We start from the raw sequence: 27,754 nt of genomic DNA on the forward strand, positions 1-27,754 counted from the left end.
CATCCAGGTCTAGTAAGGTGAGCATCCAAACTGCCTAGGCTCCCACAAAGCCATTACGTGCAGTAGGATCAAAAACCCATTGCCATTGATCTTGAGTTCTCAGTAGTCCTCTGAAGTTTTATTTTTATCTTTATTTTTATTTTGTGTGTGTGTGGTTTTGGAGACAAGGTCCCCCTTGTTCAGGCTGGTTTTGAACTCACTATGCAGCCAAAGAATATGACCCCTGATATCCTGATCTTCCTCCCTCCTCTTCCTAGTGCTGAGATTACTAAAGGTGTGTGACATGATGCCTAGTGGAACTGGGGAGTTCTGGACAGCAGTTTTGGCTATACAGATGCTGGTCCAAAAAGCTAGCCAGCAGAAATGGGTTGACAATAAGAATATTAAAGGTGACAGGGCTTTCATAGGCAGTACCACTTTGGTTTTTATTTTTTTTTTAATGTTTCTTTGTCTGAGTTGCTCGTGATATGGCAGGATTGAGGCGGAAGGGAAGATGGCAGTCCAGTTGATAACCACAGCTAGGGTTACATGGATGAACGGTAGGTGCTTTTGAATGAGAGGATTTTATAGACAGAGGAGAAATGGATTGAAGGTAATACAGAGCTCCTCCCCCCTCTTCTAACAACACCTGCAAACACACAGAGAGCTGCCGTTAATACTGACCACCACCACAACAAATTTCATGTGGTGTTAGAACAGAATTACACTTTAAAGGCCTCTCAACATTATTTAGAAGCAACCCTTAAAACCCTTAAAAATTTAGAAGCAACCCTTCATTATGGAAGAGGCAGCCAGCAACAGCCTTCTGAACCAATGAGCAGAGAGATTGGGCCCTTTTCTAAACCATAGGACCAGGGAGCTGCCTGTCCATGGGGACAGTGCCTCTTTCCTTGAGTCACAGATTGCTCTGAGAAATCAAGAGACTGATGTCTCTGTAAAGTCTTTGCCAGATCAGCTTTTGGGCACAGACTAGCCACTGCTGGCATGTAGCATTCTCTTCTGGCTTCTGGGTCTCTATGTGGTCCTGAGAGATGCATTGTGCTCTAGGACTTGAGTTGACCTTCCTCTTCCTCTTAGTAAGACCTGACTCTGTCTACACACCCTGCCTCTTATCACTCCGACCTGGCTGATGGTTGTGAATGCTATACTATGTCACAGCTTCTGAACATGGGGTGCTGGCTATTCTTTTCTCCACCTGGCACAAAGCCGGGGCCATCTCAGAACACAGAACCTGAACTGAGAGAATACTTCTATCACATTGGTGGATAGGCAAGTGTATGAGGATATTTTCTTGACTAATGATTGATGTGAGAAGGCCACTGTGAGTGGGGCTACCCTTGGACAGGTGCTCCAGGGTTGTATAAGAAAGCAAGCTTAGCAAGCCATAGAGAGCAAGCCAAAGCAGTATTCTTCCATGGCCTCTGCTTCAGTTCCTGCCCTGACTTCCCTTTATGCTGGGCTATAGGCTGTAAGCTGGAATAGACCCTTTACTCCCCAGGTTGGTTTTGGTCGTGGAGTTTTATTGTAGCAACAGACTGCAAACTAGAACACATGGTTTAATGCTTTCTCTGGAATATCTCCATCATTTTTGTCTGAGAAAGCATTGCCCTTTAATAACAACTAAGAAACCACACAGTTCTCTGTTTCTCTGTTTCTATGGCATTCTGCATATATTATGCCATGCCATAATTTGTGTCCATCTTTCTCGTTTGTTTCCCCCACAGTCAAGGTTTCTTGGGGACAAAATCTGTGAGTTCTTTGTATCACCAGTGTCTCGCACTACTGCGGTACTTGGTGCAGTCTGGTGCACAGTCATTGTCCAGAACAGAAGAAGCAACACAACTCACAAGTCTGTCTGTACAGAACTTGCCGTTCTCCAAGGTCTGCCCTGCCCATTGTATTCTCCTTGAGTGCTCAGTAGTAAGTAGATAAGTGCTCCGCTTATCTCATTCTAAAGGGAGCTGTAATATTGTTCAGAGAAACCAAAGTATAACAGCACCCAAAGTTGCATGGCTAATCCAGAGGTGGGCACAGGGATGAGATCCAGGTGTTGGACTTCTCAATCTCTCAGGTTCTTCCCCCTCTTTTGGATACTGTCCCCACTACTTGCAGGAACGCAGGCCCAGCATATGATTATTCTAACAAGACCATTCCATTCCCATTCCAGCTGCTCTTGTTCGTAGCCTGCAGGTGAGGAGGCAGATGGGTCCAGATGTTGGTGCTTCCTGGCCCCTGTCCTTTGTAGGCGTCCTGGAAGGAAGAGAAGGGAAGAGGCCAGCATCCTGCTTTCTTTGAAGCCCAAGGCCAACTCTAAGCTGAGCATGCTCCTTACTGATGGCTTGGCATTTATCATCTTCATGCTTTTGTGTTTTATTGTTTTTTTAAGAGTTTGGAGAAATATTGGGCATATCTTCCTATAAGCATTCTTTGTGGACATCCAATAGAGTAAAAATATATATTAAAAACATATATGTCCCTGTAGGTATTGCTTCCTTGAAGATGGAAATATAGCTCCATACCTTCAAATATGGAGGTGGGTGCCTCCTTTTAAAGAACAAAGTGCAGAATGGGAGAGGCAGGAGGAAACTTTCTCATAGAGAATTGCAACATACCCCAGGAAATCAGGGTTCTCATCAGTGACAGGGTACCTCTATACCCTTGAGAGGATATGACAAAATGGTCTTTGACCTCCTGTCTTTATACCTTGAACACATAACCTCAGACAAATCTTAAATCAAGATCATGTTGTGGGTCCTTCTACAAAGCATTTGACCAGGACGTTTCCAATCTGACAAAGCCACCAGCAGCAAACCAGGTCTGAGTGGCTTTTATCATCTAAAAGTGTCCAAGAGGGGAGAAAGACCAAACAGAATGCTGTACCTTAGCTGTGACTCTGGGCCAGAAGGCAGGCTTTGAACTGAAACAATATAAATAGAGTGCGAACTTTTCATTCATAATATTATGTGATATCGGTTCATGAGTTGAGAGAAAAGTACTGAACTTACGTGAAAAACTGAGTACAAGGTATATAGGATTTCTCTATATTGTCTTTGAAGATTTTATAAATAAAAGAAACCATCCTAAAGGAAATTTATTTAGAGACAGGAAGGAACTGTCACACGCTATTGGTAGAGGTGCATCGGTCACTTTAGAAAGCAGTTTGGTGGCTTCTTCTTATAATGACATAGACCCTCAATGTGACCAAGCAAGTTTATACTTTGATACTTGCCCAAGGGACATGAAAATTTATATTTGTATCCAAATGGGTATACAAATTTTGGAAGGGATTCATTGTTAATTATTATGAGCTAGAAGCAATCCAAACAGCCCCCAGGGCAGTGAATGGGCAAATGGACTGAAATCCATCGATATGGTGAACTATAGACCATGCTTCAGTAAAGGGGGAGACTACTGAGCTATGCCACAGCCTGGAGAAATCTCAGATGAGCTATGCTGAGCCAACAACACCAAACTCAAAAGGAACCGCACCCTGTAATATACTTAGTGACATTTTGGAAGACCCAAAACTAGAGGGGACACTAAACATTGAACAGACTTGGCTAGTTCTGGGGGTTGGGGACAAAGATCAAAGACAGAGGAAAGAAGCATTGGAAAGTGATAAAAAACCATTTCTGTTTTGATCTGTGTTGTGACTGTAGATGCATGGCTGAAGAGTCATCAAAATATGCATAACTGCATGCTAATAATGATGAATTATACTGTCTTCATATGAAAAATCCTCTCAGGGACAATTGCCTCTTTGTCAAAATTCCCTTTCCTCTCAGGGGTTTATTGAAACAATATTCTCACCTATTACTTTAAGAACTAAATGAAGCTGAGAGTAGTTTCATTTCTAAGTACCCAGTTTGCCAGAAGGGCATGCAAGGGCTTCTGTAGATGTTAGTGACCTGTTTGTTTTGCAGAGATCTGTAAATGGGAGCAGTAGTCTGGGGACACAAACATAGACAGCAGGGACAAAGAAATAAGAGCAGACGACAGCTAGGCTGGCGTCTGAACAATGGTGGCATTAACTAAGTGCCCCACTATCATCTGCTTCTGGTGCCATCAAAGCTGATTAGCGCTCACCTTTGTGTGTACCATACAGTTTCTAAAGATTGTCACATCTGCCACTTCGGGTAGACTGGCTGTGGCATCATCGTTAGAGGCCGGGGCGTCTAAGAGCTCCCCCTGTATGCCTGCAGTTCTCTTGACCCTCACCCTAGATGGACTTTATTTAAAAGGCATGCTAATTTAGCGTGGTGTCTAGAATTGTTTTACAGGTAAGGAATCTGAGTATTTTACAGTGGAGAAACTGCTGTGAGGTTGTCTGAGATGGCTCGGTCTGTAAAGAGCTTGCTCTGTGAGTATGGGGGCCTGAGTTTGATCCCAGAACCCATATTTAAAACAACAACAACAACAACCAATGCTGGGGGTCGAGGAGATGTCCAGATTTCTGGGGCTTTCTGGCTGAGCAGCTTAACTTACATGAGACCCTATCTCAATGAAAAGATGGACAGCACAAGAAGCTGTTCCCTGGCCTCCATTAATACTCTTACCCGCATGTGCACACACACACACACACACACACACACACACACACACGCACACGCACACGCACACGCACATGCACACACATACTCTACAGGAAATTTATTAAGATCACTGACATAATAAGTATTTTAGAGTCCCAAATTCAGAGTTGACATGTTCTGGTCTGAGTTCTGCTCCTCTCTCTGCTGCTCCACACTGGTGACATGTCCTTTAGGAGCACGGTAATTAAGTTAATAGCCTTTTACAACAAATCTTCACATCCTGCATGGACCAGAGAATGGAAGACTTTAGTTGGCTTCCTTTGTTAATGCCAAACTCCTATCATTAAAAATTTCTTCATGTCCATCTTGTACAGACACTTTGGAAACCAGTATGGCGATTTCTCAGAAAATTAGGAAACAATCTAATTCAGAGACCAGCAATACCACTTTTGGGTATATGCCCAAAGGTTTCTCAATCATGCCATAAGGACATGTGCTCAATTATGTTCATAACAGCATTGTTTGTAATAGCCAGGACCTGGAAACAACCTAGATGCCTCTCGACTGAAGAATGGATAAAGAAAATGTGGTACATTTACACAATGGAATATTACTCAGCAGTAAAAAATAATGACATCTTGAAATTTGCAGGCAAATGGATGGATCTAGAAAAAAACATACTGAGTGAGGTAACCCAGACCCAGAAAGATGAATATAATATGTACTACTCATAAGTGTATTTTAGACATTAGAAAATAAACACACTATAATTCATAACCCCAGAGAACCTTGACAACAAAGAGGACCCTAAGAGAGACATACATGACTTTAATAGGAAGGAGAAAAGGAGAAGATCTCCTGAGTAATTTGGGATCCTGAGGGTCACAAGAGAGGGTAGAAGGAGATGGGGAGGAAGGTAGGGGAGTGGAGAAAACGCTTAAAGAAAAGCACTATAAAAACAATAAAAAATATTTTGGAGATCAGACTTTTGTCAGTTGCGGGGTTGGTAAAGATCTTCTCCCAGTCAGTGGTTGCCTTTTTGTCTTAGTGACAGTGTCCTTTGCTTTACAGAAGCTTCTCAGTCTCAGGAGGTCCCATTTATTCAATGAGGCCCTTAATGTCTGTGCTGCTGGGGTTATACATAGGAAGCGACCTCCTGTGCCCATCTGTTGTAGGGTACTTCCCACTTTCTCTTCTATCAGGTTCAGTGTGTTCGGACTGATATTGAGGTCCTTAATCCATTTGGACTTGATTTTTGTGCATGGTGATAGATATGGGTCTAATTTCATTCTTCTACAGATTGACATCCAGTTTTGCCAGCACAATTTGTTGAAGATGCTCTCTTTTTTCCATTGTATACTTTTAGCTCCTTTATCGAAAATCAGGTGTTCATATGTTTGGGGGTTAAAGTCAGGGTCTTCTATTCGATTCCATTGGTCTTTGCGTACAAATGGATGGAAATAGAAAACACTATCCTGAGTGAGGTAAGCCAGACCCAAAAAGAGGAACATGGGATGTGCTCACTCATATTTGGTTTCTAGCCATAAATAAAGGACAGTGAGCTTATAATTCACGATCCTAGAGAAGCTAAATTAGAAGGTGAATCCAAAGACAAACATATAGGCATCCTCCTGAATATTAACCTTCATCAGGCGATGAAAGGAGACAGAGACCCACATTGGAGCACCGGACAGAAATCTCAAGGTTCAAATCAGGAGCAGAAGGAGGGGGAGCACGAGCAAGGAACTCAGGACCGTGAGGGGTACACCCATACACTGAGACAATGGGGATGATCTTTCGGGAATTCACCAAGACCAGCTAGCCTGGGTCTGAAAAAGCATGGGATAAAACCGGACTTACATAGCAGACAATGAGGACTACTGAGAACTCAAGAACAATGGCAATGGGTTTTTGATCCTACTGCACATGCTGACTTTGGGGGAGCCTAGGCAGTTTGGATGCTCAACTTACTAAACCTGGATGGAGGTGGGAGGTCCTTGGACTTCCCACAGGTCAGGGAACCCTGATTGCTCTTCAAGCTGATGAGGGAGAGGGACTTGATCTGGGGAGGGGGAGGGAAATGGGAGGCGGTGGCGGGGAGGAGGCAGAAATCTTTAATAAATAAATAAATTAAAAAAAAACAATAAAAAATAATTGATAAAAAAGAAACAACAAAATAACCCTGCTTCTTGGCAGGTAAGCAGTGCATGTCTGAGATCTCTGCAGTCAGGAGACCGAGGCAGGAGGATTATGAATATAAGGCCAACCTGGGTTGCATAAGGACATCCCGTCTCTAAAACTGAAACACAAAACAAATAAATGACCTTTTTCACTGTTCTTTTTACTAGTACGCTAGCTTGGAGGACAGTGTGTAATCTTGATTTTTCTGCCAGCTTCCTGTGTTTGGATAGTGTCTGAAGACACGAGAACTGTGTATATGCTATGATGTATGCCTTCCGAACAAAACCCCATCACTGTAAACATGAAAGGGGTGATCTTCCAACAAACACAAGACTATTTATGTCACAAACGAATGCTTTTCTCCTGACAGCATCGAACTCGATGCTCCTTAGTTGTCTTCTTTCGTGCAAAATAGTGGAAACCATCTTTCTGGTCCAACTTATCTGGGCTTCCTTGTCTCTATGGTCCTGAAGGTCTCTACACTAGTTCTGGGCCCTCTGAGCTTTCTCTTCTCTGTAGCCTCAGCATCACCCAGAGCCTGCTTCATCAGTGATGCTCAAGCTGGGTCTGATGATTGGATTGGACCCAAATGCATTCACCAAGATCTTAGCTGTATATCCCGGAAGGCCACAGGCAAAACCTCTCCATGAATCCATTTTTCTCTTTGAAGCTGTGTGCTTAGCCCACCTTCCATTTTCCTTACCAATGACTTAGAGGAGAATATTTTCAGGCTCAGAAAGCAGTAGTGTGCTAGTGGACCCTGTGGTGTAGAAGGAAACAAAGCTTGCACTCTTTTCCTGTTTGACTTCTCATGGGTGAACGGTGATGAATGTTATTCCTGTCTGATTGAAAGCAGGTTTTTGTGCTTCTGTCCCATCAGAATGCTCACCACTGAGCATTTAGTGTCTTCTTATGGTGTGATGAAAAGCTGGGTAGTCTCAGCGTCTGAGACCAATTCTCTGGCTGTTATGAAAACCTGAGTATAAGGCGTATTTACATCATATTGACATCATCTATGAGAGAACGTGCTAAGAACTGACTTCTAGCATCAAGCATCGACTCAGCTCAACTTTACACTTGTTCCAGACACACAAGGCAAACCCTTCCTTCTCTACAGTCCCCACGGCTCACTCCTTAGTTAGCCCTCAGTCCCAAGCTGACGGATGATCCTTCACCCTTTGGGAGTGGGCGGGCTGTCTTTTTCTCCAGGCTGTGAAACCCCGAGGACAGTGACTGAGGGACTTTCTTTGTGCCTGGCACTGCCATGAACACACAAAGGATGCTGGAAAGATGCTTTAGGCCCGGAAGGTGCTCAGCTTACAGTACAAGCTTTCCGAGGCTAGATGGCACTGTTGCTAGAGCCAAATCAGGTCTGTCTGGGAGGCCAGCCTGAGAAGGAGAGGAGAGGGAGCCTGGGGCCCTGCCTTGCTGAGTTTGATTCTCACTCCTGGCTTGCAGTGATGAGTGGCTCCCTGCTGGCTAACACAGTGTACTTTGCCATTTTCTCTGCACTTCATACGCATGACTTCAGACTCTCTTTGCAACCTTTTGTGGCTGTCAGAACTGTTGTCTCAATTCTAAACGTTTTCAGGGCTTTGAGACAGGGCCCCTCCCTGTATCCCAAGCTGGCGTCAAAGTCATGATCCTCTTGCCTGGAACTTCAGGTGTGTGCTATCAATCAAAATTAAGTGGGCTACTGTTGATCTTGCGAGCAAGAAGACATTAGCTACTACAGAAATATCCATAAAGCAACAAATGGTTGAGATGCAAATTTATGTAAAACAGGAGAGAATCAATGTCTGTTCTTTGTGCCTTCTGATTGTCTCTACTCTCTCGTTTCATCTCAGGACGATGAAGATAAACTGACCTGGAAAGACCGCTTCCCAGGATACTTGATGAACTTCGCCTCCATCTTGTTCATGGTAATTTCTTTGAGGGACCACCTGGCTGGGACTACATGCACTTTGATCCTGTTCTGAGTGTGTGTGGTATGGGTTTTTTTTTTCTTTTTATGCTGTGGAATAAGAGGGGGGTGACAAAGGTGTGACCACAGTACTGAATGGTGGAGCGGGAGCTTTCCCATACTGAGGTTACTGACAATATATGGCTAAAGTTGCAATGTCCTCGGAGTGGGATGTGTGCTTGGCCAGGACAAGAACTTGAAGGAATAATACAAAGAAGCTGGCTGCATGATTGTGGTGGCCCTTTGGGGTCAAGAATAACTCTCTACTGATGCTGACAGTGTCTGGAAGCCACAGCAGAGAGCTAGCTGGGCTCAAAGTCTTCAGTGTCTCTGTGGAGGCTGTATTTCTTTTTCTTTTCTTTTCTATGACTGTGAGAGTGTTTTATTTGTTTGCTTGTTTATTTTGAGACTTAATGATGTTGGCAGTGTTGGGAAAGGCAGAGGGAAGAGTCTAAGATTGATTCATGGTGGAGTCAGGTTAGCAGTTTATGCTAGAAGACCTGAGAAAAGACCATCGAAGGACCTTGTTGGGTTACTAATGTCTGACCGTCTTCAGTGGGAGGCCCTGTGTAGCTTTCTTTCTTGATTAACTAATTAATTAGTTTTACATTTTGACCACAGTTTCCCTTCACCTCTCTCCTCTCAGTCCCTCCCCCAACCTCCACTCTGTCCCGACCCCATCCACTCCTCCTCTGTTTCTGTTCAGGAAGGGGCAGGCCTCCCGTGGATATCAACAGAACACTGCATATCAAGTTGCAGTAAGACTAAGCACCTCCCCATGTATTGAGGCTGGGTAAGGCAACCCAGTATGAGGAATAGGGTCCCAAAAGCCTCTAAAAGTGTCAAAGACAGCTCCTGCTCCCACTGTTAGGAGACCCACAAGACTAAGCTACACAACTGCTACTTTTATACAGAGGGCCTAGGTCATGATGTCTTTGAGCCCTCTGGCTCCTACCATCCTTTCTCTCCCTCTTCAGCAGGATTCCCCGAGCTCACTCTAATGCCTGACTGTGGGTCTCTGCATCTGTTTTCACCAATTGCTGGATGAAGACATTCTCTATGGGCTAGACACCAATCTACGAGTATAGCAGGCTGCTATTAGGCATCATTGCATTGACATTGTTTTCCTCCAGTCGTGTTTGTTTCCATTCTAGGTCTCTGGGCCACCCAGCCTCTGGGTTGTGGCACTCCAGGCATTGTCAGGGGTGGGCTCACTCTCATGACATGGGTCTCAGGATGAGCCTGTCATTTGTTGGTCATTCCCACAATCTCTGTGCCACCCTTATCCCAGCCCATCCCATAGGCAGGACAGACTGTAGGTCAAAGGATATATATAAATGGCTGGGTTGGTGTCCCACTCCCTCCACTGGAAGCCTTGTCTGGTCACAGAAGATGGCCAGCCAGTTCAGATTACATATCCGCAATTGCTAGGAGTCTTAGCTGACATCATCCATGTAGATTCCTGAGAGTTTCCTTTGCACCAGCCAAGATGCTTGGCTTCATAATGAAGACCGTGGGCACAGCAGCTCAGATATGTGTGGATTGGACTATGTATGCAGGGCAGAAGAGAAGATAACTACTTGGGTTTCAAAATCTGCAAGAAACACCATCATTTGCTGGGCCCACAGGCAAGAATTAATCCTGACCTGGCTTGAGCCCATTTTTTTTTTTATTAATATTGGCATCGTAACTAATGGGGACAGGACACATGTAGTCTCAGAAATTTAAAACGTGCCAGGCCTGGTGCCACATTCCTATAATCCCAACATTCCAGAGGTAGAGACAAGGGGATTTCAAATGTGAGGCCAGCCTGGGCTACACAGTGAGACCCTGTCCGAAACATAAATGTTCTTAGCTTAGACATCAAACTCAAGACCTTCTTCTGCAGACGAAGGGCAGAGTGGTCAAAGCTTTGCAGTCTAACTTTGTTTTCCTCTTACTGACAAAGAAGCCCGAGGAACGAGAGGTTCTTTAAGAGTGCAGTGGACTGCAGCATGTTAGATACGGTGATAGGAAGTTGAATCAGTTTAGTGCTCCAGAGCCTGCTGCAGGGCGCACATCGCTGTTAGGAAGTTCATTCACCACTGAAGGAGTATTTAATGAATGCAGTTGTGTGCCTAATGCTGTTTCTCGGGGCCCAGACAAAGCAGAGAATGAAAGAAAACAATAAAAGGGGTTTATAGGCAAGGTCAGAGTGGTGGTGCACACCCGTAGCCCTGGTGCATGGGAGGCTGAGACAGGGGGATCTGGAGCTCATGGCTAGCCTGGACTGAAAACAGAGATATTTTAAACATTGTGCGTGTGATAAGTTGATAAATAATAAAGCCAACATCCACCATTAGTAGTGGTGGGTGAGGATCTTGTCACACAACTGGAATTGAGTGGAAGATACTGGATAAGTATGTTTTGTAGTCTTGTTAAAGCCCTCAAAGGCTGCCAGGATAGTAAGAGCACTGGGCTGAGATCTGGAGGAGGTGTAGGAACAACAGAACAGACACCTTTGCACTAAGGCTGCTCTCATTTCAAGGACATTTTTCCCATCTAAACAAGGCCTTGGCTGGGGTGATTCTATGGGAAGCAAGATGTGTGAAAATAAAGACTATGTCCAGCTCAAAGTTCACTAAATTTTTTAAACCACAATTCACCAAAAGCTGGTCTCAAAGTACATAAAGAATCACAAACTCAGGGAAATATATAACTCAATAAAAACTCAAAAAAACTACCTCCATGGGCACTACACAGAAGAAGAGCTCCAGTGGCCAATCAGCCTACATTAGTATTCATGGAAATTCTAATTTAAACCATGATGAAACACCATATGCACTCAACAGACATCTTGTCATTAAGAAGTCTGTCAATAGCAAGTGTTGGGAAAGATCTAGATCAAAAGAAACTTGTACAATGCTGGTGGGAGTTCATTTGAGAAATTATTTAAAGATGCCTCTAGAAACATTCTGGCATCACTTAGTAAAAGCGAGACTTAAAGCCTAGAGCCCTGAAATTCCACGCCTAGGTGCGTGCCCTAGAAATCCTTATGTGCACACGCAGCAAAGTACACACAGGGGAAAAGTCTGTGCGGTACTGTTTATAACAGCCCCAAACTGCCAACAGCCCATACGCCTATCCCCTTGGGAATGGATAAATAAACCGAGATCTATTTACACAGTTAAGGACCACATAGCCATGAAAACAAGCAAGCGAATCATGCTACAGAGCAGCATGGGTGGGAAAAGAAGGGACAAAGAATATACACGGTTTGATTGTTATCAGGCAATGTTCAGAAGGAGGCGAGCCGAGATGGCAGGTTTAAAGATGCATTCCTAAGTAACCGTACAGTAAAAGTAAAGAAAGAAGTGACTGCCACCCAACTAAGCAGCCTATTAAGACTGAAGGAAGAACCTGGATAAGAGATCTTGTGTTTGATGTGAGGCAGGCAAGATACATTGGAGTTTGTTTTTACATCTGTGTGTGTGTGTGTGTGTGTGTGTGTGTGTGTGTGTGTGTGTGTGTAATGTTCTGTATGTTCCCAATAAAACAAAATTTAAAATCACAAATGCATCTATTAAATAAGTCAAAGGAGGAAGGCTCATTAAGATTTTAGCAAGGATCTGTAATAGGAGAGAGAACCAGCCACGCTGGTGTTTTGGAGTCAGAAGGAAGAGTGAGGAAAAGGACTCCAGGATACGGCGCCTGGTAGGATGCCCAGTGCGAAGAAGAGCAGTGAACAAGAACAAGGGGATGTGGTTATGGCTGAGATACAGCAGGGGAGGCCATAGGGAGCTAGGGGTAGAGCAAGGAATGGGCTCACCTAGAGAAGGGTTCGCAGAGGAATCACACAATCTGACGTGCAGTTCTGGGTGCCATGGGAAATGCTGGTAACGAAGGCAGCTGTGGAGGGGAGGGGCCGTCAAGCAGGAAGCTGCTGTGGTGATTCAAACAGTGTCCAAGAGTGGACCAGAAAGGGTTCAGCCATGCCATGCAGAACTGAGAAAAGTTACCGAGCACGTGGTACGTGCTTGTACATCCTACTCCTCCACGGGCTGAGGTTGGAGAATTACAGTTTGAGAGATGTTTTACCTGTCTCTTGCTTTACTACAAGATCAGCTCCCCAAGAGAAGTCACTTTCTGTTAGTTGCTTTGTTTGTATTTTTCTCGCCACCGTCTCCCTGACACCTAGCCTTTAGACAGCTGTTCGGACTGAGCAGTAAACAAACCACAGATGGATGTCAGAGGCAGCTGTGACACAGTGACAGAGCTGTCTGTTTACTGGAGCCACTGTCACATTCTGTGCCCCAGCGTGAGCCCCATTCCACTGGGTTAGCAGAGGCTGCCGCTGCCTTGAGCAGTTCTCCGTGCTTTCTAGAAAGTTCTTCCTCCTCCATAGTCTTTTTCCAAGCTTCCCCGCTAGCGAACACTTTAAACATCAGCAGAGTTTTCTTGCTCTCCCCACTTCTCTCTGTAAGAGCATCCCAGACGCTCATGACCTGAAACCTGCGGCTCAGCCCAGCTACTTCCCAGTTCATCTTTGTTACATGTGCACGATGATTTTCGTAACATCAGTTCAGGACGCGAGTCCCAGAATGTGGGGACCAGGCAGTCTCTCGTTCCTAGCTCTTTCACAATCTCAAACTCTATGTCCAGGTTTACACTGTCTATTAAATGTTTTCCTCATGTCTCTGACCAAATGTCTGAGAGGAAAGCAGCTTAAAGGGGCAAGATTACTTCAGACTCCTCTCTGTTGCTGTGGTAAATCCCCGAACAGAAGCAATTCAGGGCAGGAAAATTTTTATTTAGCTTACATTTCCAGGTCACAGCTCATCGCTGATGACAGTCAGGGCAAAACCACGAACAGGAACTTGAAGGAAACTTGTGGAGAAATGAAATGGTACTGTTTTGCTCACTTCAACATAGGCTAAGCCAGCTTTCGTATACCATTCCAGAACCACCTGCCTAGGGATGGTACGGCCCATGGTGGGCTTGGTCATCCTACATTCATTAGTAATCAAAACCATCCCTCAAAGACATATCCACAGGTCAGGGAAATTCCCAGTCAAGGCTTTCTTCCCAGACAACTCTAGGCTGTACTAAGTAGACAATTAAACCTACCGAGGACAAAGGTAATAATTCTGTTTGCTTTTGCCTGGTGTTTCCCCTCAGTTTAAGAAGGGATGCAGTCTCTGATAGCAGGGAAGGCATGATGGCCGCATGTATCTACAGCCAGGAAACAGACGGAACACTGGAAGTAGCGAGGGACTAGCACTCTTCAAAGCCCACCTCCAGCGATTTATTTCTCCTGCAAGGCTCCTTCCTAAGTGTTTCACAACCTTCCAAGTATTCCAAAGCCAAGCCTGTAGGGACACTTCATATTTACAGCACAACACTTTGCTGTATTTTTCTATACCTTAAAGGTAAAATTTTAGGATCAAAATGCAAAACCACTACAGGCTTGCATAATGTGTCCCTGTGTAGTGTAGATATGTCATTGATGGCTGAAAACCCGCAATCTTTAGCAAGCAGGTTGCAGGTCTGGAGCCCTGCTAAGGAATTGTGTTATCTATAGAATGTGGCACGTGACCAAGCTCCTTTATCCTAGCTGTGGGAGTCAGACCCAAAACATGATGTGTCCCAGTGCAATGGTTTAGAGGATTACGTATCAGAAATATTATCGGATGCCTTTAAAATCAATAATTCAGCCACGAATGGTAGGGATGGCATTGGTGTTCATGGCAAGAGATATGAGATCAAAGGTCAGGATGGGAATGTGGTCTTGGTTCCACATGGCAGGGTCCAGTCATAGATCATCATGAAATCGTGATGATCTAGAAGGCGTGACAGGTATAAGGATTATCCCAAGTGAAGAGGCACATTGAACAGTGACATGGAGAATATATAGTGGGGCATGATGTTGATGGTGTCACCATTATCCATTAATACCTCAACTCTGCCTTGTTCCCTCTAGTTCTCAAAACATTCAAATTGCTGGTGCTTGGACCTAAGTTTCTTCATGCACAAAGCTGAAGGTAAACAGATAAATAGATGGGCCACAAATGCTACAATTCTTTCATCCCCACTGTGATCCAGGAGTCATGGGGGATAGGGGAATAACACAAACCCGGTGACCAAGAGCAAAGGACTTATTTTTTTTTTTTCACACCGGTTTCTTTGTCTACAAAACATTTAGCCATGAGATCAGGTTGGTGTTTCCTAAGCCTGGCAACTCTGTGAAACTAGAGATGTTCTACGAAAGCCCAATGGGAAGGTTCCTGGTTTCTACCATGGAGTAGAAAAATCAAGACCAGAGAAATAAAAGTTTGCAAAGAGTGGGCGAAGGCTAGAGATAGCATTGGAGGTGATGCTGTGGTTGGAGGAGAGGAGAGCAACTGAGAAGAACAGTGTCGCTGGCTATGGATCGTAAGTCAGGGTCTGGAGTTGTGCTGAGGTTCTGTACGTCAATCAAGCTCGTAGTTGATGGAGCCTCCAGGGCCATGGACTACATCACGCTCCCTCCATTCACACTCAGAGATGCCCAGGAGAGGATCTCTTCCCATCTCCCTCCCCAATGACCCTAAACCAATGGATATTCTGGGCATTTCCCCTGGGCTTCTCCCAACACCAAACTAAATGCATGTGTGCACATGTGTGTGTGCACGCTCATGCGCGTGCACACACACACACACACACACACACACAGGATTCCTCCTCCATGCCCAGCCTTTGCCACCTCATCAATACTCCCATTGCCAGTCATCACTGTAGAAGTGATTTGAGGTGGGGGGAGGAAAAGAATCTCGCACCACATTTTCTAGGCCCTAACCCTCAGTCAGTGACAGTCCCAGGGGACTGGGAAGTGAATCATCTACATTGTTGGAGCAGTGTGATGTCATGTTTAAGTTTCCCCCCTAAAACAGTTGTCCCTCCCAGTCCTGCAGGCTGCTGTTGCTGCTGCATCCCCATCCAAAGAGAGGCCTCCCTTCTGTTATCCTTGCAAACACACACACACACACACACACACACACACACACACACACACTCACTCACTCACTCACTCACTCACACATGTTGCAACACTATTCCTTGGCTATGAAAGACCTCCCTGCTGCCTTTCTTACACTATATCCCACAGGACAAATGCTAACGTTGATAAAGCATACCAGGCTAGGCAGCTCAGTCTCTCACTAGCACCCTGGGCTTCAGCATGCTGGCACCCCAGAGGTCTGCATGGGTCTATATGCTGGCGCATCTGTAACTCATTCCAAGCTCACCACAGTATCATTCCCATCGCCAGCAACACACTGTTCAGACCTCTTCTGAGCCCTTCCTTCTTCTCTCTGCTCCCCACATCTCTTCCCCTCCCCTCCAGAATGTCTCCTCCAGCATTCTTTTGTTTTCCAGGGGAAACTTCCACCTGTCCTCTTCACCCCACATTTTAAACAGCCAGTACCCCCATCCCTTCGGTCCTAGAGACCAACCGGTACCTGAAAAGTCTCAGTGGCGGCAAGGGTGAAACATGACTGCTCTTGACTGAAGCAGGGCCCAGTGGGAGCCTGTTCCTGGCAGAGGCCTCCATCTATCTGCCTCTTGTCGACCATTGATTGGGAACTCTTGCTTCTGGCTTCCTAGTACTTCCACAGCACTGCCCCTGCCTTGGCTGGGATGGCAGAGGGGCAGAAGACATGGGAGGGTGGGCGCTGTAGGTCTAGAGGAATCCCTTGCTCTTCTGTTCTAGAGGAGGTACTGTGGACCTTGGAAAACCAGGATCCAGAAGACCTCCTTGGGACAAAGGAACAAGAGATTTGTACATCACATTAGTATCTGTGACTTCCATTTCCCAGGTGCCTGGAAGAGAACCTGGTCCCTTTATTCACCTCATCCTGTGCCAGCACCACTCGGATGATCTCTTTTCTCGTCTTCTGTGCTCTCAACGTCTTCCTCCTATCTGGCAAGCTGTAACTCACCCCTTCTCAGCTCCATTGCCAGCAGCTCCCTATATCCTTTAATGGCTGGTCCGACTCCGCAGCTAGTCCCGGTCCAAACCGATCTCCATGCTGTGTTCCCTCGGCAGCTGAGCTGTCTTCATTTAGCGCCCAATAATCTCACACCTGCTACTATGGCATAGGACTTTCATCTTATCTCCACAGAAGGGTAGAAAGTTCTAGAATGAAGGAGATGAGGAAGTGTTCTGCACTCCGTAGCGTTCAGGATTCTCATCTCTGTTTGTGTTGTGTGTGTTTGAGACTGTTGGGATCTGATAAAGTGAAGATGCTCCGCCTTGTAGCTGCCTTACCACTCAGAGTGCTACATCGGAATTCAGCGGCTTTGCAAAGGTCCTGCAGGTCCTTTGTTGCCCACCCATTAATAGGGCTTCCTAGTAGCTGGTGTGAACAAAGGGTAGGTGTTCAACAGTTGCCTGCTGATGTGTTTTCCTGCTCGGTAATTGCCCCCTTCTCCTGTCTCCTCTGCACAGATTGCCCTGACGTTCTCCATCGTCTTTGGGGTCATTGTGTACCGGATCACAACTGCGGCTGCTTTGTCCCTTAGCAAGACCACACGCTCCAACGTCCGGGCAACAGTGACCGCGACAGCTGTCATCATCAACCTTGTGGTCATCCTCATCTTGGATGAGATCTACGGTGCTGTGGCCAAGTGGCTCACCAAAATCGGTACTGTGTCACAAATCCTCTTTGCCTTGGATCATCTTGAATGTGCTCGGCTCAGTGTGGCAAGGTGTTTGCTAGGAAGGACCCGCAACGATAGAGGGGATGGAAGAGGATTTGTGCATTTGGCTTGTAAGAATGAGGAAGGATGATGACTGGCCAAAGGGCTTCCCTTTAGCAGGAATCCTTCCTGTACTGTGCATGTCTGAAGTCAAGAACCTGTACTGACTGCCTTGTGCGGCACAGAATCACTCTCCCTTTTGTTGAATCTATGAGGTCTATTTTATTTTTTTACCTCAATATAGAAACAAGGCAGATTCAACATTTCCTGTTAGAAGTTACAGAACTCTGGCCCCCCTTATTTTCCCAGGAGCGTGTATAAAGTGAAGAAAGCATCTTGATACTTGAACCTGAGAGGGTCTTATCTGGCCTCTCAAACCCACACATTCCCCGGGCTCTAAGCAGACTTCAAAGAGGCCTAGCAGACTTCCCAAGCATCGAGCCAGTGAGGATAATGTCATGGCCTTCACATTCAGACGTGTCATTTGAGCCGGGACCTGCTGTTGCCTGAGACACATTCTGGCATTCCTGCTCATTAGGAGGGGGAGGGCCATCACAGAGACCCTTCCTTGTGTCGCTTATCCTGGGTGGCCCGCATTCACCCCCTTCTCTTTGAATTGGGGCTTTCCTTCTTTATTCTAGGGACTGGACAGCTCAGGCTCTCACTAACCTCCTAGGGATGGTTATGCTGTCCCATTTACTGCCTGGTTAGGGTGACCGCTAATTCAGACAGTATCCCATGAGGCTGTGAGATTCTGGAGGCTCCTCTGTAGCTGCCTCCCTGCCTCACAGCCTCTGCCATAAGGTTCACACAGTGGCACCTACCTTTGTTGTCCCTGCTCATCTCGGAGCCTGCCCTCTAAATGAGAGTGACAGCTCCGTTCCCTCAGAGTATCTGACCATGTGCTATCGCTTGTGTTCCTCCACAGCTTCTTGAGAAAAATCAGAGGGTGTTTTTAACTCAGTGTCTTTGGTAATGTGCTGGCTGTACCGTGTTCTGTGGAACAGATAGCAGAAGCACCCCACTCTCCAGGACACTCAGGGAGGCTCGGAGGTGGGCACATTGTGGGAGAGTAGCTGGTGTCCAGCAGGCATTTGTCAAGGAAAGAATGACAGAGGGGAAGCTTACGGCAAAGAAACAAGAAGAGGAAATGCCAAGACAGGGGGATCAGAAAGGCACAGTGAGAAGAGCCTTGTGGGCTATGTGGACTGCTCGTAAGAATTTTGGTGGGCGAGCCGGGCGGTGGTGGCGCACGCCTTTAATCCCAGCACTCGGGAGGCAGAGGCAGGCAGATCTCTGTGAGTTCGAGACCAGCCTGGTCTACAGAGCTAGTTCCAGGACAGGCTCCAAAGCCACAGAGAAACCCTGTCTCGAAAAACCAAAAAAAAAAAAAAAGAATTTTGGTGGGCGTAAATACCAACAGAGTAGAAAGACCCAAGCTAGATATACAGGGGAGAAAAGGCATGACACATTTCTAGGAGACAAAAGAACCAGAGTTTTGGTGGCGGTACTAAGACCCATGGCAGACCCAGGGCACAGTCGAATGGGAAACTGAGTCTAGGGAGTTGACTGGCACCCGCTTTTATCTTTTGGTAGAGGACCTTCTATGTCAGGCTGAGGACTCAGGTTACTTTTATAGACAATGGAATGTGTTGCTTTCATATGGGCTTCGGTGAACAGCATGGCCCTTCAGTCCTGACTGCTGAGCTGGATGAGAAGTAAGATCAAAGCAGAGATGGGCAACTATGAGCATGCAAGCTTTAAAACTAAAACCTGCTCCCCTGCCGGAGGAGGTAACTAAGTAAGGGAGCCATGGAAGTTCTCTACTAGCAAGCTGCTTGCAGATTGGCTCTCTTGATGGCAGGTTAGAGTGCCGGGAAAAGTTCTGGAGGGTTGGAACTTGGAGTGCGCAGAATACCCTCACTGCAGACACTTTCCCCACAAAATTAGTGACTCCTCTTAACTGAAGGAGAACTGCGGGGCCAAGGTCGGGCCTTACAGTAGACCACTACCTTCCATGAGAAGAAACAGCAGAAATGGAGAGGAATGCGCCTGTCCCCTGCTAGCCCCAACCCGGCACCATAGTGAAGTTTTTGAAGAGCAACATGATGGAGGTTTATGTTTGCAAACCTCCAGAATAGAGGCAGGAGGCAGTTGCTCCTGTAAAGATTAGTGAGTGTGTGTGTGCGGGAAGCAGAGATGAGGGAAACAGGAAGTTGATGTTGGTGTAGAAATTTCTTCCTGAAGCTACAGATATCTTATTTTTCTTATACAAGACAAAAGAGATATCATAATAATCATAATTTATAAAGCCCTATTAATGCATATCTAGTGAACACTTTCCATGTGCAAGGCTGGACATAAGTTATTGTTTAAGGTCATGGGGGGTATGGCTCAGTGGAAGATCACTTGCCTAGCATGCAGAAGATCCTAGATTCAATCATTAGCAATACACACACATACACACACACACACACACATGATTGTATATACATGCCCACATTTCTCATATTGTAAACCTATGCCTGTTGTTTCTAACTCTCTTTCTTACCCAGAAATCTCAGTCACTTCCTGTTTGTTAAGCCACTGCCCAGTGTTTCATGGAAATCAGTAGTATCTTTAACTTATTCTTAAACACACACACACACCTTCCCTTTAGCCCACACACGGTTCATGAGCACTGTATGGTCAACAGGGAAGTGAATTTTCACTTTAATAAGGTTCAAACTCAGATTCTACTGTCTGTGTTGCTTTGGTCTAAGTTTGTCACCATCTGCCACGCAAAGGTGTGCTGAGTCTCCACACAGGAAGGAGTTCATGTGGGTATTGGTCTGGTTGTTGCTCCCGACTGTGTTAGACTGGATGCTCCCAGGAAGCTCAGAGAGGAATGGCTGTGTAGTGGAGGACCCTGAACTGGGATCTCAGGCAGACAAAGGATTTGAGTTCTGGACTTGGTTTCCTCTCCCTCCTATCCTAGACCATTGAACAACAGGGACAAAGTTGTATCAATCCATTGTGCCCCTTTGATCTCTGTCATTGCCCGGCTGTACTGTATTGTTTTCACAGTCTCATGATTCTGGCCTCGTCTTTCCTTTCACCTCTCTCAGTCTGCAGCTCGTCAGTGCCTTCCTAGCCGTCTTGTCTCAGGCCCCGAGTTGGAAGCATTGCTCCTGCTCATTCTTCTTGGGGAGCTGCCCTTTGCCCTTGGGCAACATATGGAACAATGTTTGGGCTTCTCAACCACTCTCTTATCAATTTGTATTCTTCTACTCCAGACAATCCACTGGACTCATGGTCACCCCAGGCCACCCCGTGAGTTCCTACACTCATACCTGGCCTCAAAAATTTGCTTCCTTTCACACCCTCGCTTGGACACTCAGCCCTCAGCGATTTCCCCCTTTCTTGATCTTTCTCTTACCTGTTCTTCCATCATCTGTCTGTGGTGCTTTGTGCCAGTCACGATTCTGACGATGGATACTCTTGTACATTCCTGATGTTGCTATGTTTGTCATGAAACAAATGGACAATAGACAATAAGGAGGAACACTGTGTGGCATATAAGGAACAAGCATTGTGGTACAGAGTAGCTTGAGGGCCATGCATGTTGGACCCAGGTGGCCAGGACCATTCCTATCCCACTGATCGTGCTGTAACTGTGACATCAGTGAGAAGGGAGCAGTTGCCGGCAAGGACCGAGGGAGGAATGATGGAAAGATGCAACATGGAAACCATGGTTACAAGTGGGAATAAGTGCAGAGGGAAAGTCCCTTCTATGTTGATCACATATCTCGTTGCTTCTATCTGAATGAGGTTAGATTAGACTGAGATACGCTGAGGCAACACGTTCATCTTTACATTCTAGCTGTTCAACGTTTATGTGCTCTTGTTCACATTACGTATTTAATGTAGTTTGAGGTGACTCTTTGCTGCAAGACTCAAGGGCCCAGATTGATAGAGGCCATGGAAGACACTATGTCAGGAGAAAATGAGGGCTGGGGGTCCCCTAACAGCAGGGTCATCAACACTTCCGCACACAGCTCACCAGCTCAAACAAGTTCAACGACAGAACAATTAAAATGCATGTTCAGTTGAGAAACTGTCAGTCTTGACTGTCACTTGATTGGGTCAAGAAGTGCCTGGATGGATAATAAAGCAGACTGCTAGGTATGTCTGTGAGAGCATTTCCAGAGAGAACTCAATAGGGAGGAAGAAGCACCCTTGGCGTGAGCAACACTATTCCATAGACAGGGCCACGGGCAGAATGAAAGGGAAAGCAGAAAGGCAGCTAACACGGGAGCTCTTTTTACTGCCTGGCTGCTGTGATGCGAGACGCTGCTCTGAGATCCCAATGAAAGCTCTGAAACTATAAGCCAAAACAAACCCTCCTCTCGATTCACATTTCTCTGCCAGGTGTTACATCACAGTGACAGCCTCATCCCTACCCCACCCCCACCCCACCATGACTATTGATTAGTATACAAAGCCCTTCAGTTAGGACAGGTCTAGGCTGCAAGGCCCTTGAGCGCAACGGCTCTTGAGTCTTGCACAGTGCCTGCTCATGGTGATCTTAGCACCCATCTGCAGATTCCACAGTCAGTGAAATGCATTCCCTCCTGCATCCATCACTCACAAATAAGATTTGCATGGCTCACCTACAGGTTCAGCATACTGCCAGCCACAACAGAGGCTGTTGTGTGCTTGTATGTACCCATGGTCTCAGTTCTGTTTACCTAAAACGGCTCTCAGTAAGTACTGAGGTAGATACAGAAAACATAAAGTTGGCCCAAGAGGATATAGATGGGCAGACGCAACAAGGAAGTCAAGACTTCAGGTTTCCTTGGTGGCAAAGAACACACACTGAGACGCTCATGCAGTGTAGGTATACCCACAGGCAGAGGTGTGGTTCCCCTAGTCCCTGTGGGGACACAGAGCTATCGATAATGCCACTTTAACGGAAATGACAAGTGTGCCTAGCTTAGGGGCTTGTCCAGTCATTATTATGCTGGCTTTAGTGGCCCATCTGGCTTCCTGCCCCAGATCTCCTGATAGCTGGGGAGGTTGTGACTGGGTGCTTTGCTTGCCAGGTGCAAACAGCTGGCCCAAACAACCCTAACAAGTTCCTGAGAATTTCCTACAGGCCGTGTGATGGAAGACCAGTCGGGCCTATCTGACGACCATGCTTACCATAATATTTGTGACAGAAGACAAATTTTGTTAAATGCCTTGAAAGTGATCGACTCAGAGGTGGTTGATAAAAGCTGTGGAGGCCTCTCCAGCTGCCATACTAATAATGGCAACGGCTTGGGGGGGGGGGAGGTGCACTCTGGAGCTACCACATCCCTGGTGGAGCAAGGACTGAGCTGAACCTAGGAGTATGTTGAGAAAGGGCTGGAGCTTGGGAGCCTTGTCCGAGAGTTCACTTGACCATTCAAGGCTCATTGAACCACACTCATGTGCAAGTTTGGCAAACTCAGTGGGCTTCCAGTGAGAAGGGGAAAGGGGTCTGTCTTAATCTTCAGCAATGTATTCTCTCTTAGAGGGACAATAGGTGACAGTTATGGGAAGAGGGTCTGGATCCTAGGGGACGAAGCTGGGACATCAGGTCTCTTGTTTACAATGTAAACAGCACATGGCTTAGACATGGCAAGGGGCTTGGTGACAAGGGAAGGCCAGTTGGCCAGCTCCAGGCTTGCTTATCTCTGGGGTAAGGACCCAAAGTCTTTGAGGCAAAGGTACTGCTGAGCCCATGCATTTCATAGTAAAGATGTCTTGTGTTCTTGACATATGCATAGGCACAGGTCTGGCTTGGCCTAGAAGGTGGCCTGTCCTTAGCCTGGAAAATCTGCTGATCAGAGGCAAGGCAAAGAGATGGCCTGGTTACAGGTTCTACACTGATCATGATGGTCTCCGCTGGTTTTATACGACGTCTCTAACTTCAGCTTTGTTCCTCCTCTACTTCTTTTCTCCTTTTCAAAGCCCTGTGCAAACTGCTGGTGTGCAGAGCTTTATATGCCCCCACCTGTTTCCATTGTACCTCTACAAGTTGCAAGGTTGGCCTTATTATGGGCACAGGAAACACTATAACCCAGTCAAATCCGTGTCTCCAAGTCTTAAGAAAGGGATTATGCTTATAAGCTGTTGGAACAAATGTTGCTGTGGCTCACACCTGAGTGTCACTGCCCCAGTGATCCTAGATGGGACTCCGATGGGACAAAAGAAGAGGGGAAAAGACCCAAGTCTCATTGAGTGCTGCCTTCCATGGCCCATCCCAGGCACTAGTAAGCATTGTGGACATTTTGCCCCATATAGCCTTGTGTTAGTAGTGCTGGTGGCTGGCTGTGCTTTTGTGTTTTGTTTTGGTTCTTTAAGACAGGGTCTCACTATGTAGCCTGGACTGGCTATGAACTCACTGTATAGTATATGTTGGCTTCCAACTCACAATCCGCCTGCTTCAGCCTCCCCAGTATATAGGCATACATCACCATGGCTGTCTTCTGTCCTATACTTCTTGAGGAGACATGAATAAACATTCATTTATACCATATATGGCATGGGCACAGAAGAAAGGAAACATTCTGTCCAAGTCTGGTTTCATAAACCAGTAAGCTTCTTGGCACTATTTACAAGGTATTTGTAAGGGATTCCTTCCAAGAGCATGAGTGACTCAAAGGCACTACAGGACCATAAAGGTCATCCTAGCATGAGTGATGACTCATGAGAGCTATATTCCTAGAGCTCCGTGCACAGCACGCTGACAGTCTTTTCTGTTCTCTTCCCACCAATGTGTGTGTGTGTGTGTGTGTGTGTGTGTGTGTGTATGTGTGTGCATAACCATGAGGAAGGGCTTTGTGGATCTTGTAAGTTTCAGGAGCTTCCTGAGAATGATTGAATTCAAGGAAGTTGTTACCCAACAGCTTCCCACATTGCATTCACACTTTCCAATTGGTCCTTTGGCTTTCCTTATGGAGTGTGCAAAGCAGTTAATGTGTAGGCACGTCTAGGTGCTCATGTGCACACCCACCCACCACAGAGCTAACCCTGTACTGCAGCTGTAAGCATTTCATTATAGCAGAACAGATGTTCTCTATTCATGATGGGCCTGTAGCTCAATAAACTCATCCTATGTTGAAAATACCATGAGTCCAAAAGGAATTTAATGTACCCAGCGTAAGGATATCAAACATGGCATGCCCTGTTCTGCCGGCTGCTCCCCTCATGATTATGTGGCTGACTGGAAGCTGTGGGTCACGGCCACTGCCCAGCAGCTTCAGATTGTGGCTGCCTGATGGTTCTTTTGTCTCTCCAATTAAAGAATTAAAAGATTGGAAAATAACTAAGAGAAAGTGAAAGAGAAGTTTGTCGGCGAGCATTGGATTCCTTGGATAGAAATGGAGCCAGGAGTCTGTTGGCACTAACAGGGTCTGGGTTTTTCTATGCTCCTACCAGTGACTTCCTTCCTGTTAGTCCCAAGGCATCAATGAGCACTTTCTGGTCCTGGGATTGGGCCTACAAGTATGGAAACAGCTGCCAATGGGATCCCCTGTCTTCTTGCAGGGGTACAGAAACAGCTGCAATGGGGTTCTCACTCTCAGGGCACAGATTCAGAAACAAATGCTGGCTGGGGTAGATTGATCCCAAACCCCGTTTTCTTACTGGGGATATGGGGAAAGAGAAGCTTCCTGCAGGTGAGGGCAAATGGCCTACTTTGGGGAAAATGGAAACCTACTGCAAGCAAAAGGAGGGTGGTCCTTCTCTCCGTTTTCCCTTCTCAGGGGCCCATGGCCTCACTGACTATAAATCCTTAGCCCAAGAAAAGTTTGAAATACAGAGTACAATTGCTTCTAAGTATGGCTTTTAATAATTGTGAAGATTAAATGTCACCAGATGGACCATCACAAATGGGGAACATATGTACATTTAACCTCCAAACAGCCCCAAATGTTGTAGGGAACCTTAATTTTTCCAATTTTATTTATTTATATTACTTTTACTAGACCAAGAACCTTGTTGACCTTTATTTGAAACTTTATTCCTCAGCTCAGTTACTTTCAAAGAATAAATTGTGTATAAACAAAAATGGAGACAACTTGAGTGTCTAAGGGGCTAGGATTAGTCATATTAGAGAGCTAAACTTTATGATAGTCACATAACATCTTGAAGTAGCAAAAATATCTGATGGTCAGTTTAGAGGAGAAGAGGCTTATTCTGTTATTCTGACTTCTGGGTTCTATCCATCCTGGTGGGGAGGGCATGGTATATGGCATGGATAGGTGTGTGTGTGATGAGGTTTCTCATATCTTGATGAATCAAGATGCAGGCTGAACCAGAAGTGGGGTGGGGCTATCATTCTCAAAGGCCATCCCCTCCCCCAGCTACTTGTCTCCACCAGCCATACTTTTCATTCCAAAGGTTCTACAACTTTTCAAAAACCCACTATCAGCTGAGGGCCAAGTGTTCAGCCAGAGTAGCCTGTGAGGGACATTTCAAACTCAAAGCAGAATTTTTAAGGGATATGGGGAAAAAGCAATAGAGGAAGACATCTGACATCCTCCTCTGGCTTCCACATGCATGCACATGGGTGTATGTAGCCACATACCCACATGTGACATACACATACACAGGCATGGACAGACACACAAAATTTTTAAAAATTAAAAGAGGGGCCTGGAGGGATGGCTCTACAGTGAAAACTGCTTGCTCTTCCTTCAGTGGACCTAAGTTTGGTTCTGGACACTCATGTCAGGTGTCAGAAGTTACCTCTGTAACTCCAGCTCCAGCGGATTCCATGCTATCTTCTGATATCTGTGGGAATCTGTACACACACCTGCAGACACAGACACACACATACAACACTGTAGACAGAGACTTCTGTCCCACTCAGTCCCCACAGCTGCTCAGTTTCAAAGAAACACACAGAAGCTTATATTAATTATAACTGCTTGGCCTATTAGCTCAGGCTTATTATTAACTAGCTCTACAACTTAAATTAATCCATAATTCTTGTCTATGTCTAGCTACATGGCTTTGTACTTTTTCTCAGTGAGGCATTCTCATCTTGCTTCCTCTGTGTCTGACTAGTGAATGCATCTCTGTCTTTCCTCTTCCCAGAATTCTCCTAGTCTGGCCACCCCACCTATTCACCCTCCCTGGCTACTGGCCAATCAGCATTTTATTAAACCAGTATGAATGACAAATCTTTACAATGTACAAGAGCATTATCTGGCAGCACAACACACACACACAGATACACACACACACACACACACACACACACACACACACTAAATAACTAAATTATTTTTCTTAAGAAGTTGGTTCAGTTCATTCTGCATCGTCCTTAGAAATCTCATTTAAATTCTTCCCAAGGTCTAGCCTTCCTCACCAGCCTCTCTAGAAGATCGGATTAGGTGTGGGCTGAGCTGCTGCTGGTACTGCACACTGTGTGCACCAAGATGACTTGAGGCTACTGGAGCGAGCTCTCTGCAGCTTCATTGTCTTGGTGCACACAGCCTTGCTGACATTTGTAGGTGGAATTGTGAGAGCTCTAGGGTCACAGCTCCTTGCTGGGCTGTCCCCACCCAGATGGCACTTAGGATGCCATCACCCCTGGGTTCTTTTGAAACGTCTTTCTGTTCTGTGATCCACCTTCTTGGCGTGACCAGCTCCTGCTCAAGAAGGCACTTGACACGCAGTCTGGGGAGCCTTTCTGGGCTCCTGTCATTGCCTTTGTCTTGTGTAAACAGAAGCTGGGCCACATGCTTTGGGGGTCTTAGCTTGATTAGGTGTGCGTGCAGAGACACAAATGGCAGCCAGAACGACAGACTCATTTGTGCCTTTGTTCTTTTTTGAATAATTATTAATTAAATTTGTTATTTGCTGATTTCATACATGTGTGTATATGTATGAAACACTTTCTGATTTTTTCACCCCCTTCCCCCTGTGAACCCTAACCCTACAAATCTCTTCCCTATATTCATTTTTTTCTTCTGTGACCCCCTGATGTATAACTCTGCAGCTTACTTTATGGAAGTGGAAGGCCTTCCCAACCTGAGCTAGTTGACCAACACAGCTTTTTCATTTTCCTACTCAATCACTGAAGCCCAAGTCTCCCCTATTAGCCAGTAATGCTCCACCCCCAGCCCAGGCCAGGCAGCACAAGGCTGTAATCCTAGCTACTTGGGAGGTGCAGAGGGGAGGATCATGAGTTCAAGGACAAGTTGGACAGCTTAATGACAGCGTATCTCAAAATGAAAAGTAAAAAGAAGCAGTGTGGTAGTGGTGGCACACACTTTAATCGGAGCCCTCGGGATGCAGAGAGACACCATATTCCCTCCGCGCCTCTTCATTGCCAGAAGCATCTTCC

At 45.9% G+C, this 27,754-nt stretch overlaps 1 protein-coding gene across 2 annotated transcripts in view; it reads left to right on the forward strand.

The window, feature by feature from the left end:
* The window catches only part of Ano2 (anoctamin 2), a 353,619-nt gene that overhangs the window by 269,085 nt on the left and 56,780 nt on the right, over window positions 1–27,754 (forward strand). For both annotated transcript variants that reach the window (XM_005365256.3, XM_013352922.2), the window contains 2 exons: window positions 8,561–8,635; window positions 17,141–17,336. In XM_005365256.3, coding sequence (XP_005365313.1) covers window positions 8,561–8,635; window positions 17,141–17,336 — 271 coding nt within the window. The remainder of the gene's footprint in view (window positions 1–8,560; window positions 8,636–17,140; window positions 17,337–27,754) is intronic.

This window comes from Microtus ochrogaster, unplaced genomic scaffold (assembly GCF_000317375.1).
Source record: "Microtus ochrogaster isolate Prairie Vole_2 unplaced genomic scaffold, MicOch1.0 UNK1, whole genome shotgun sequence".
Taxonomy (NCBI): domain Eukaryota; kingdom Metazoa; phylum Chordata; class Mammalia; order Rodentia; family Cricetidae; genus Microtus; species Microtus ochrogaster.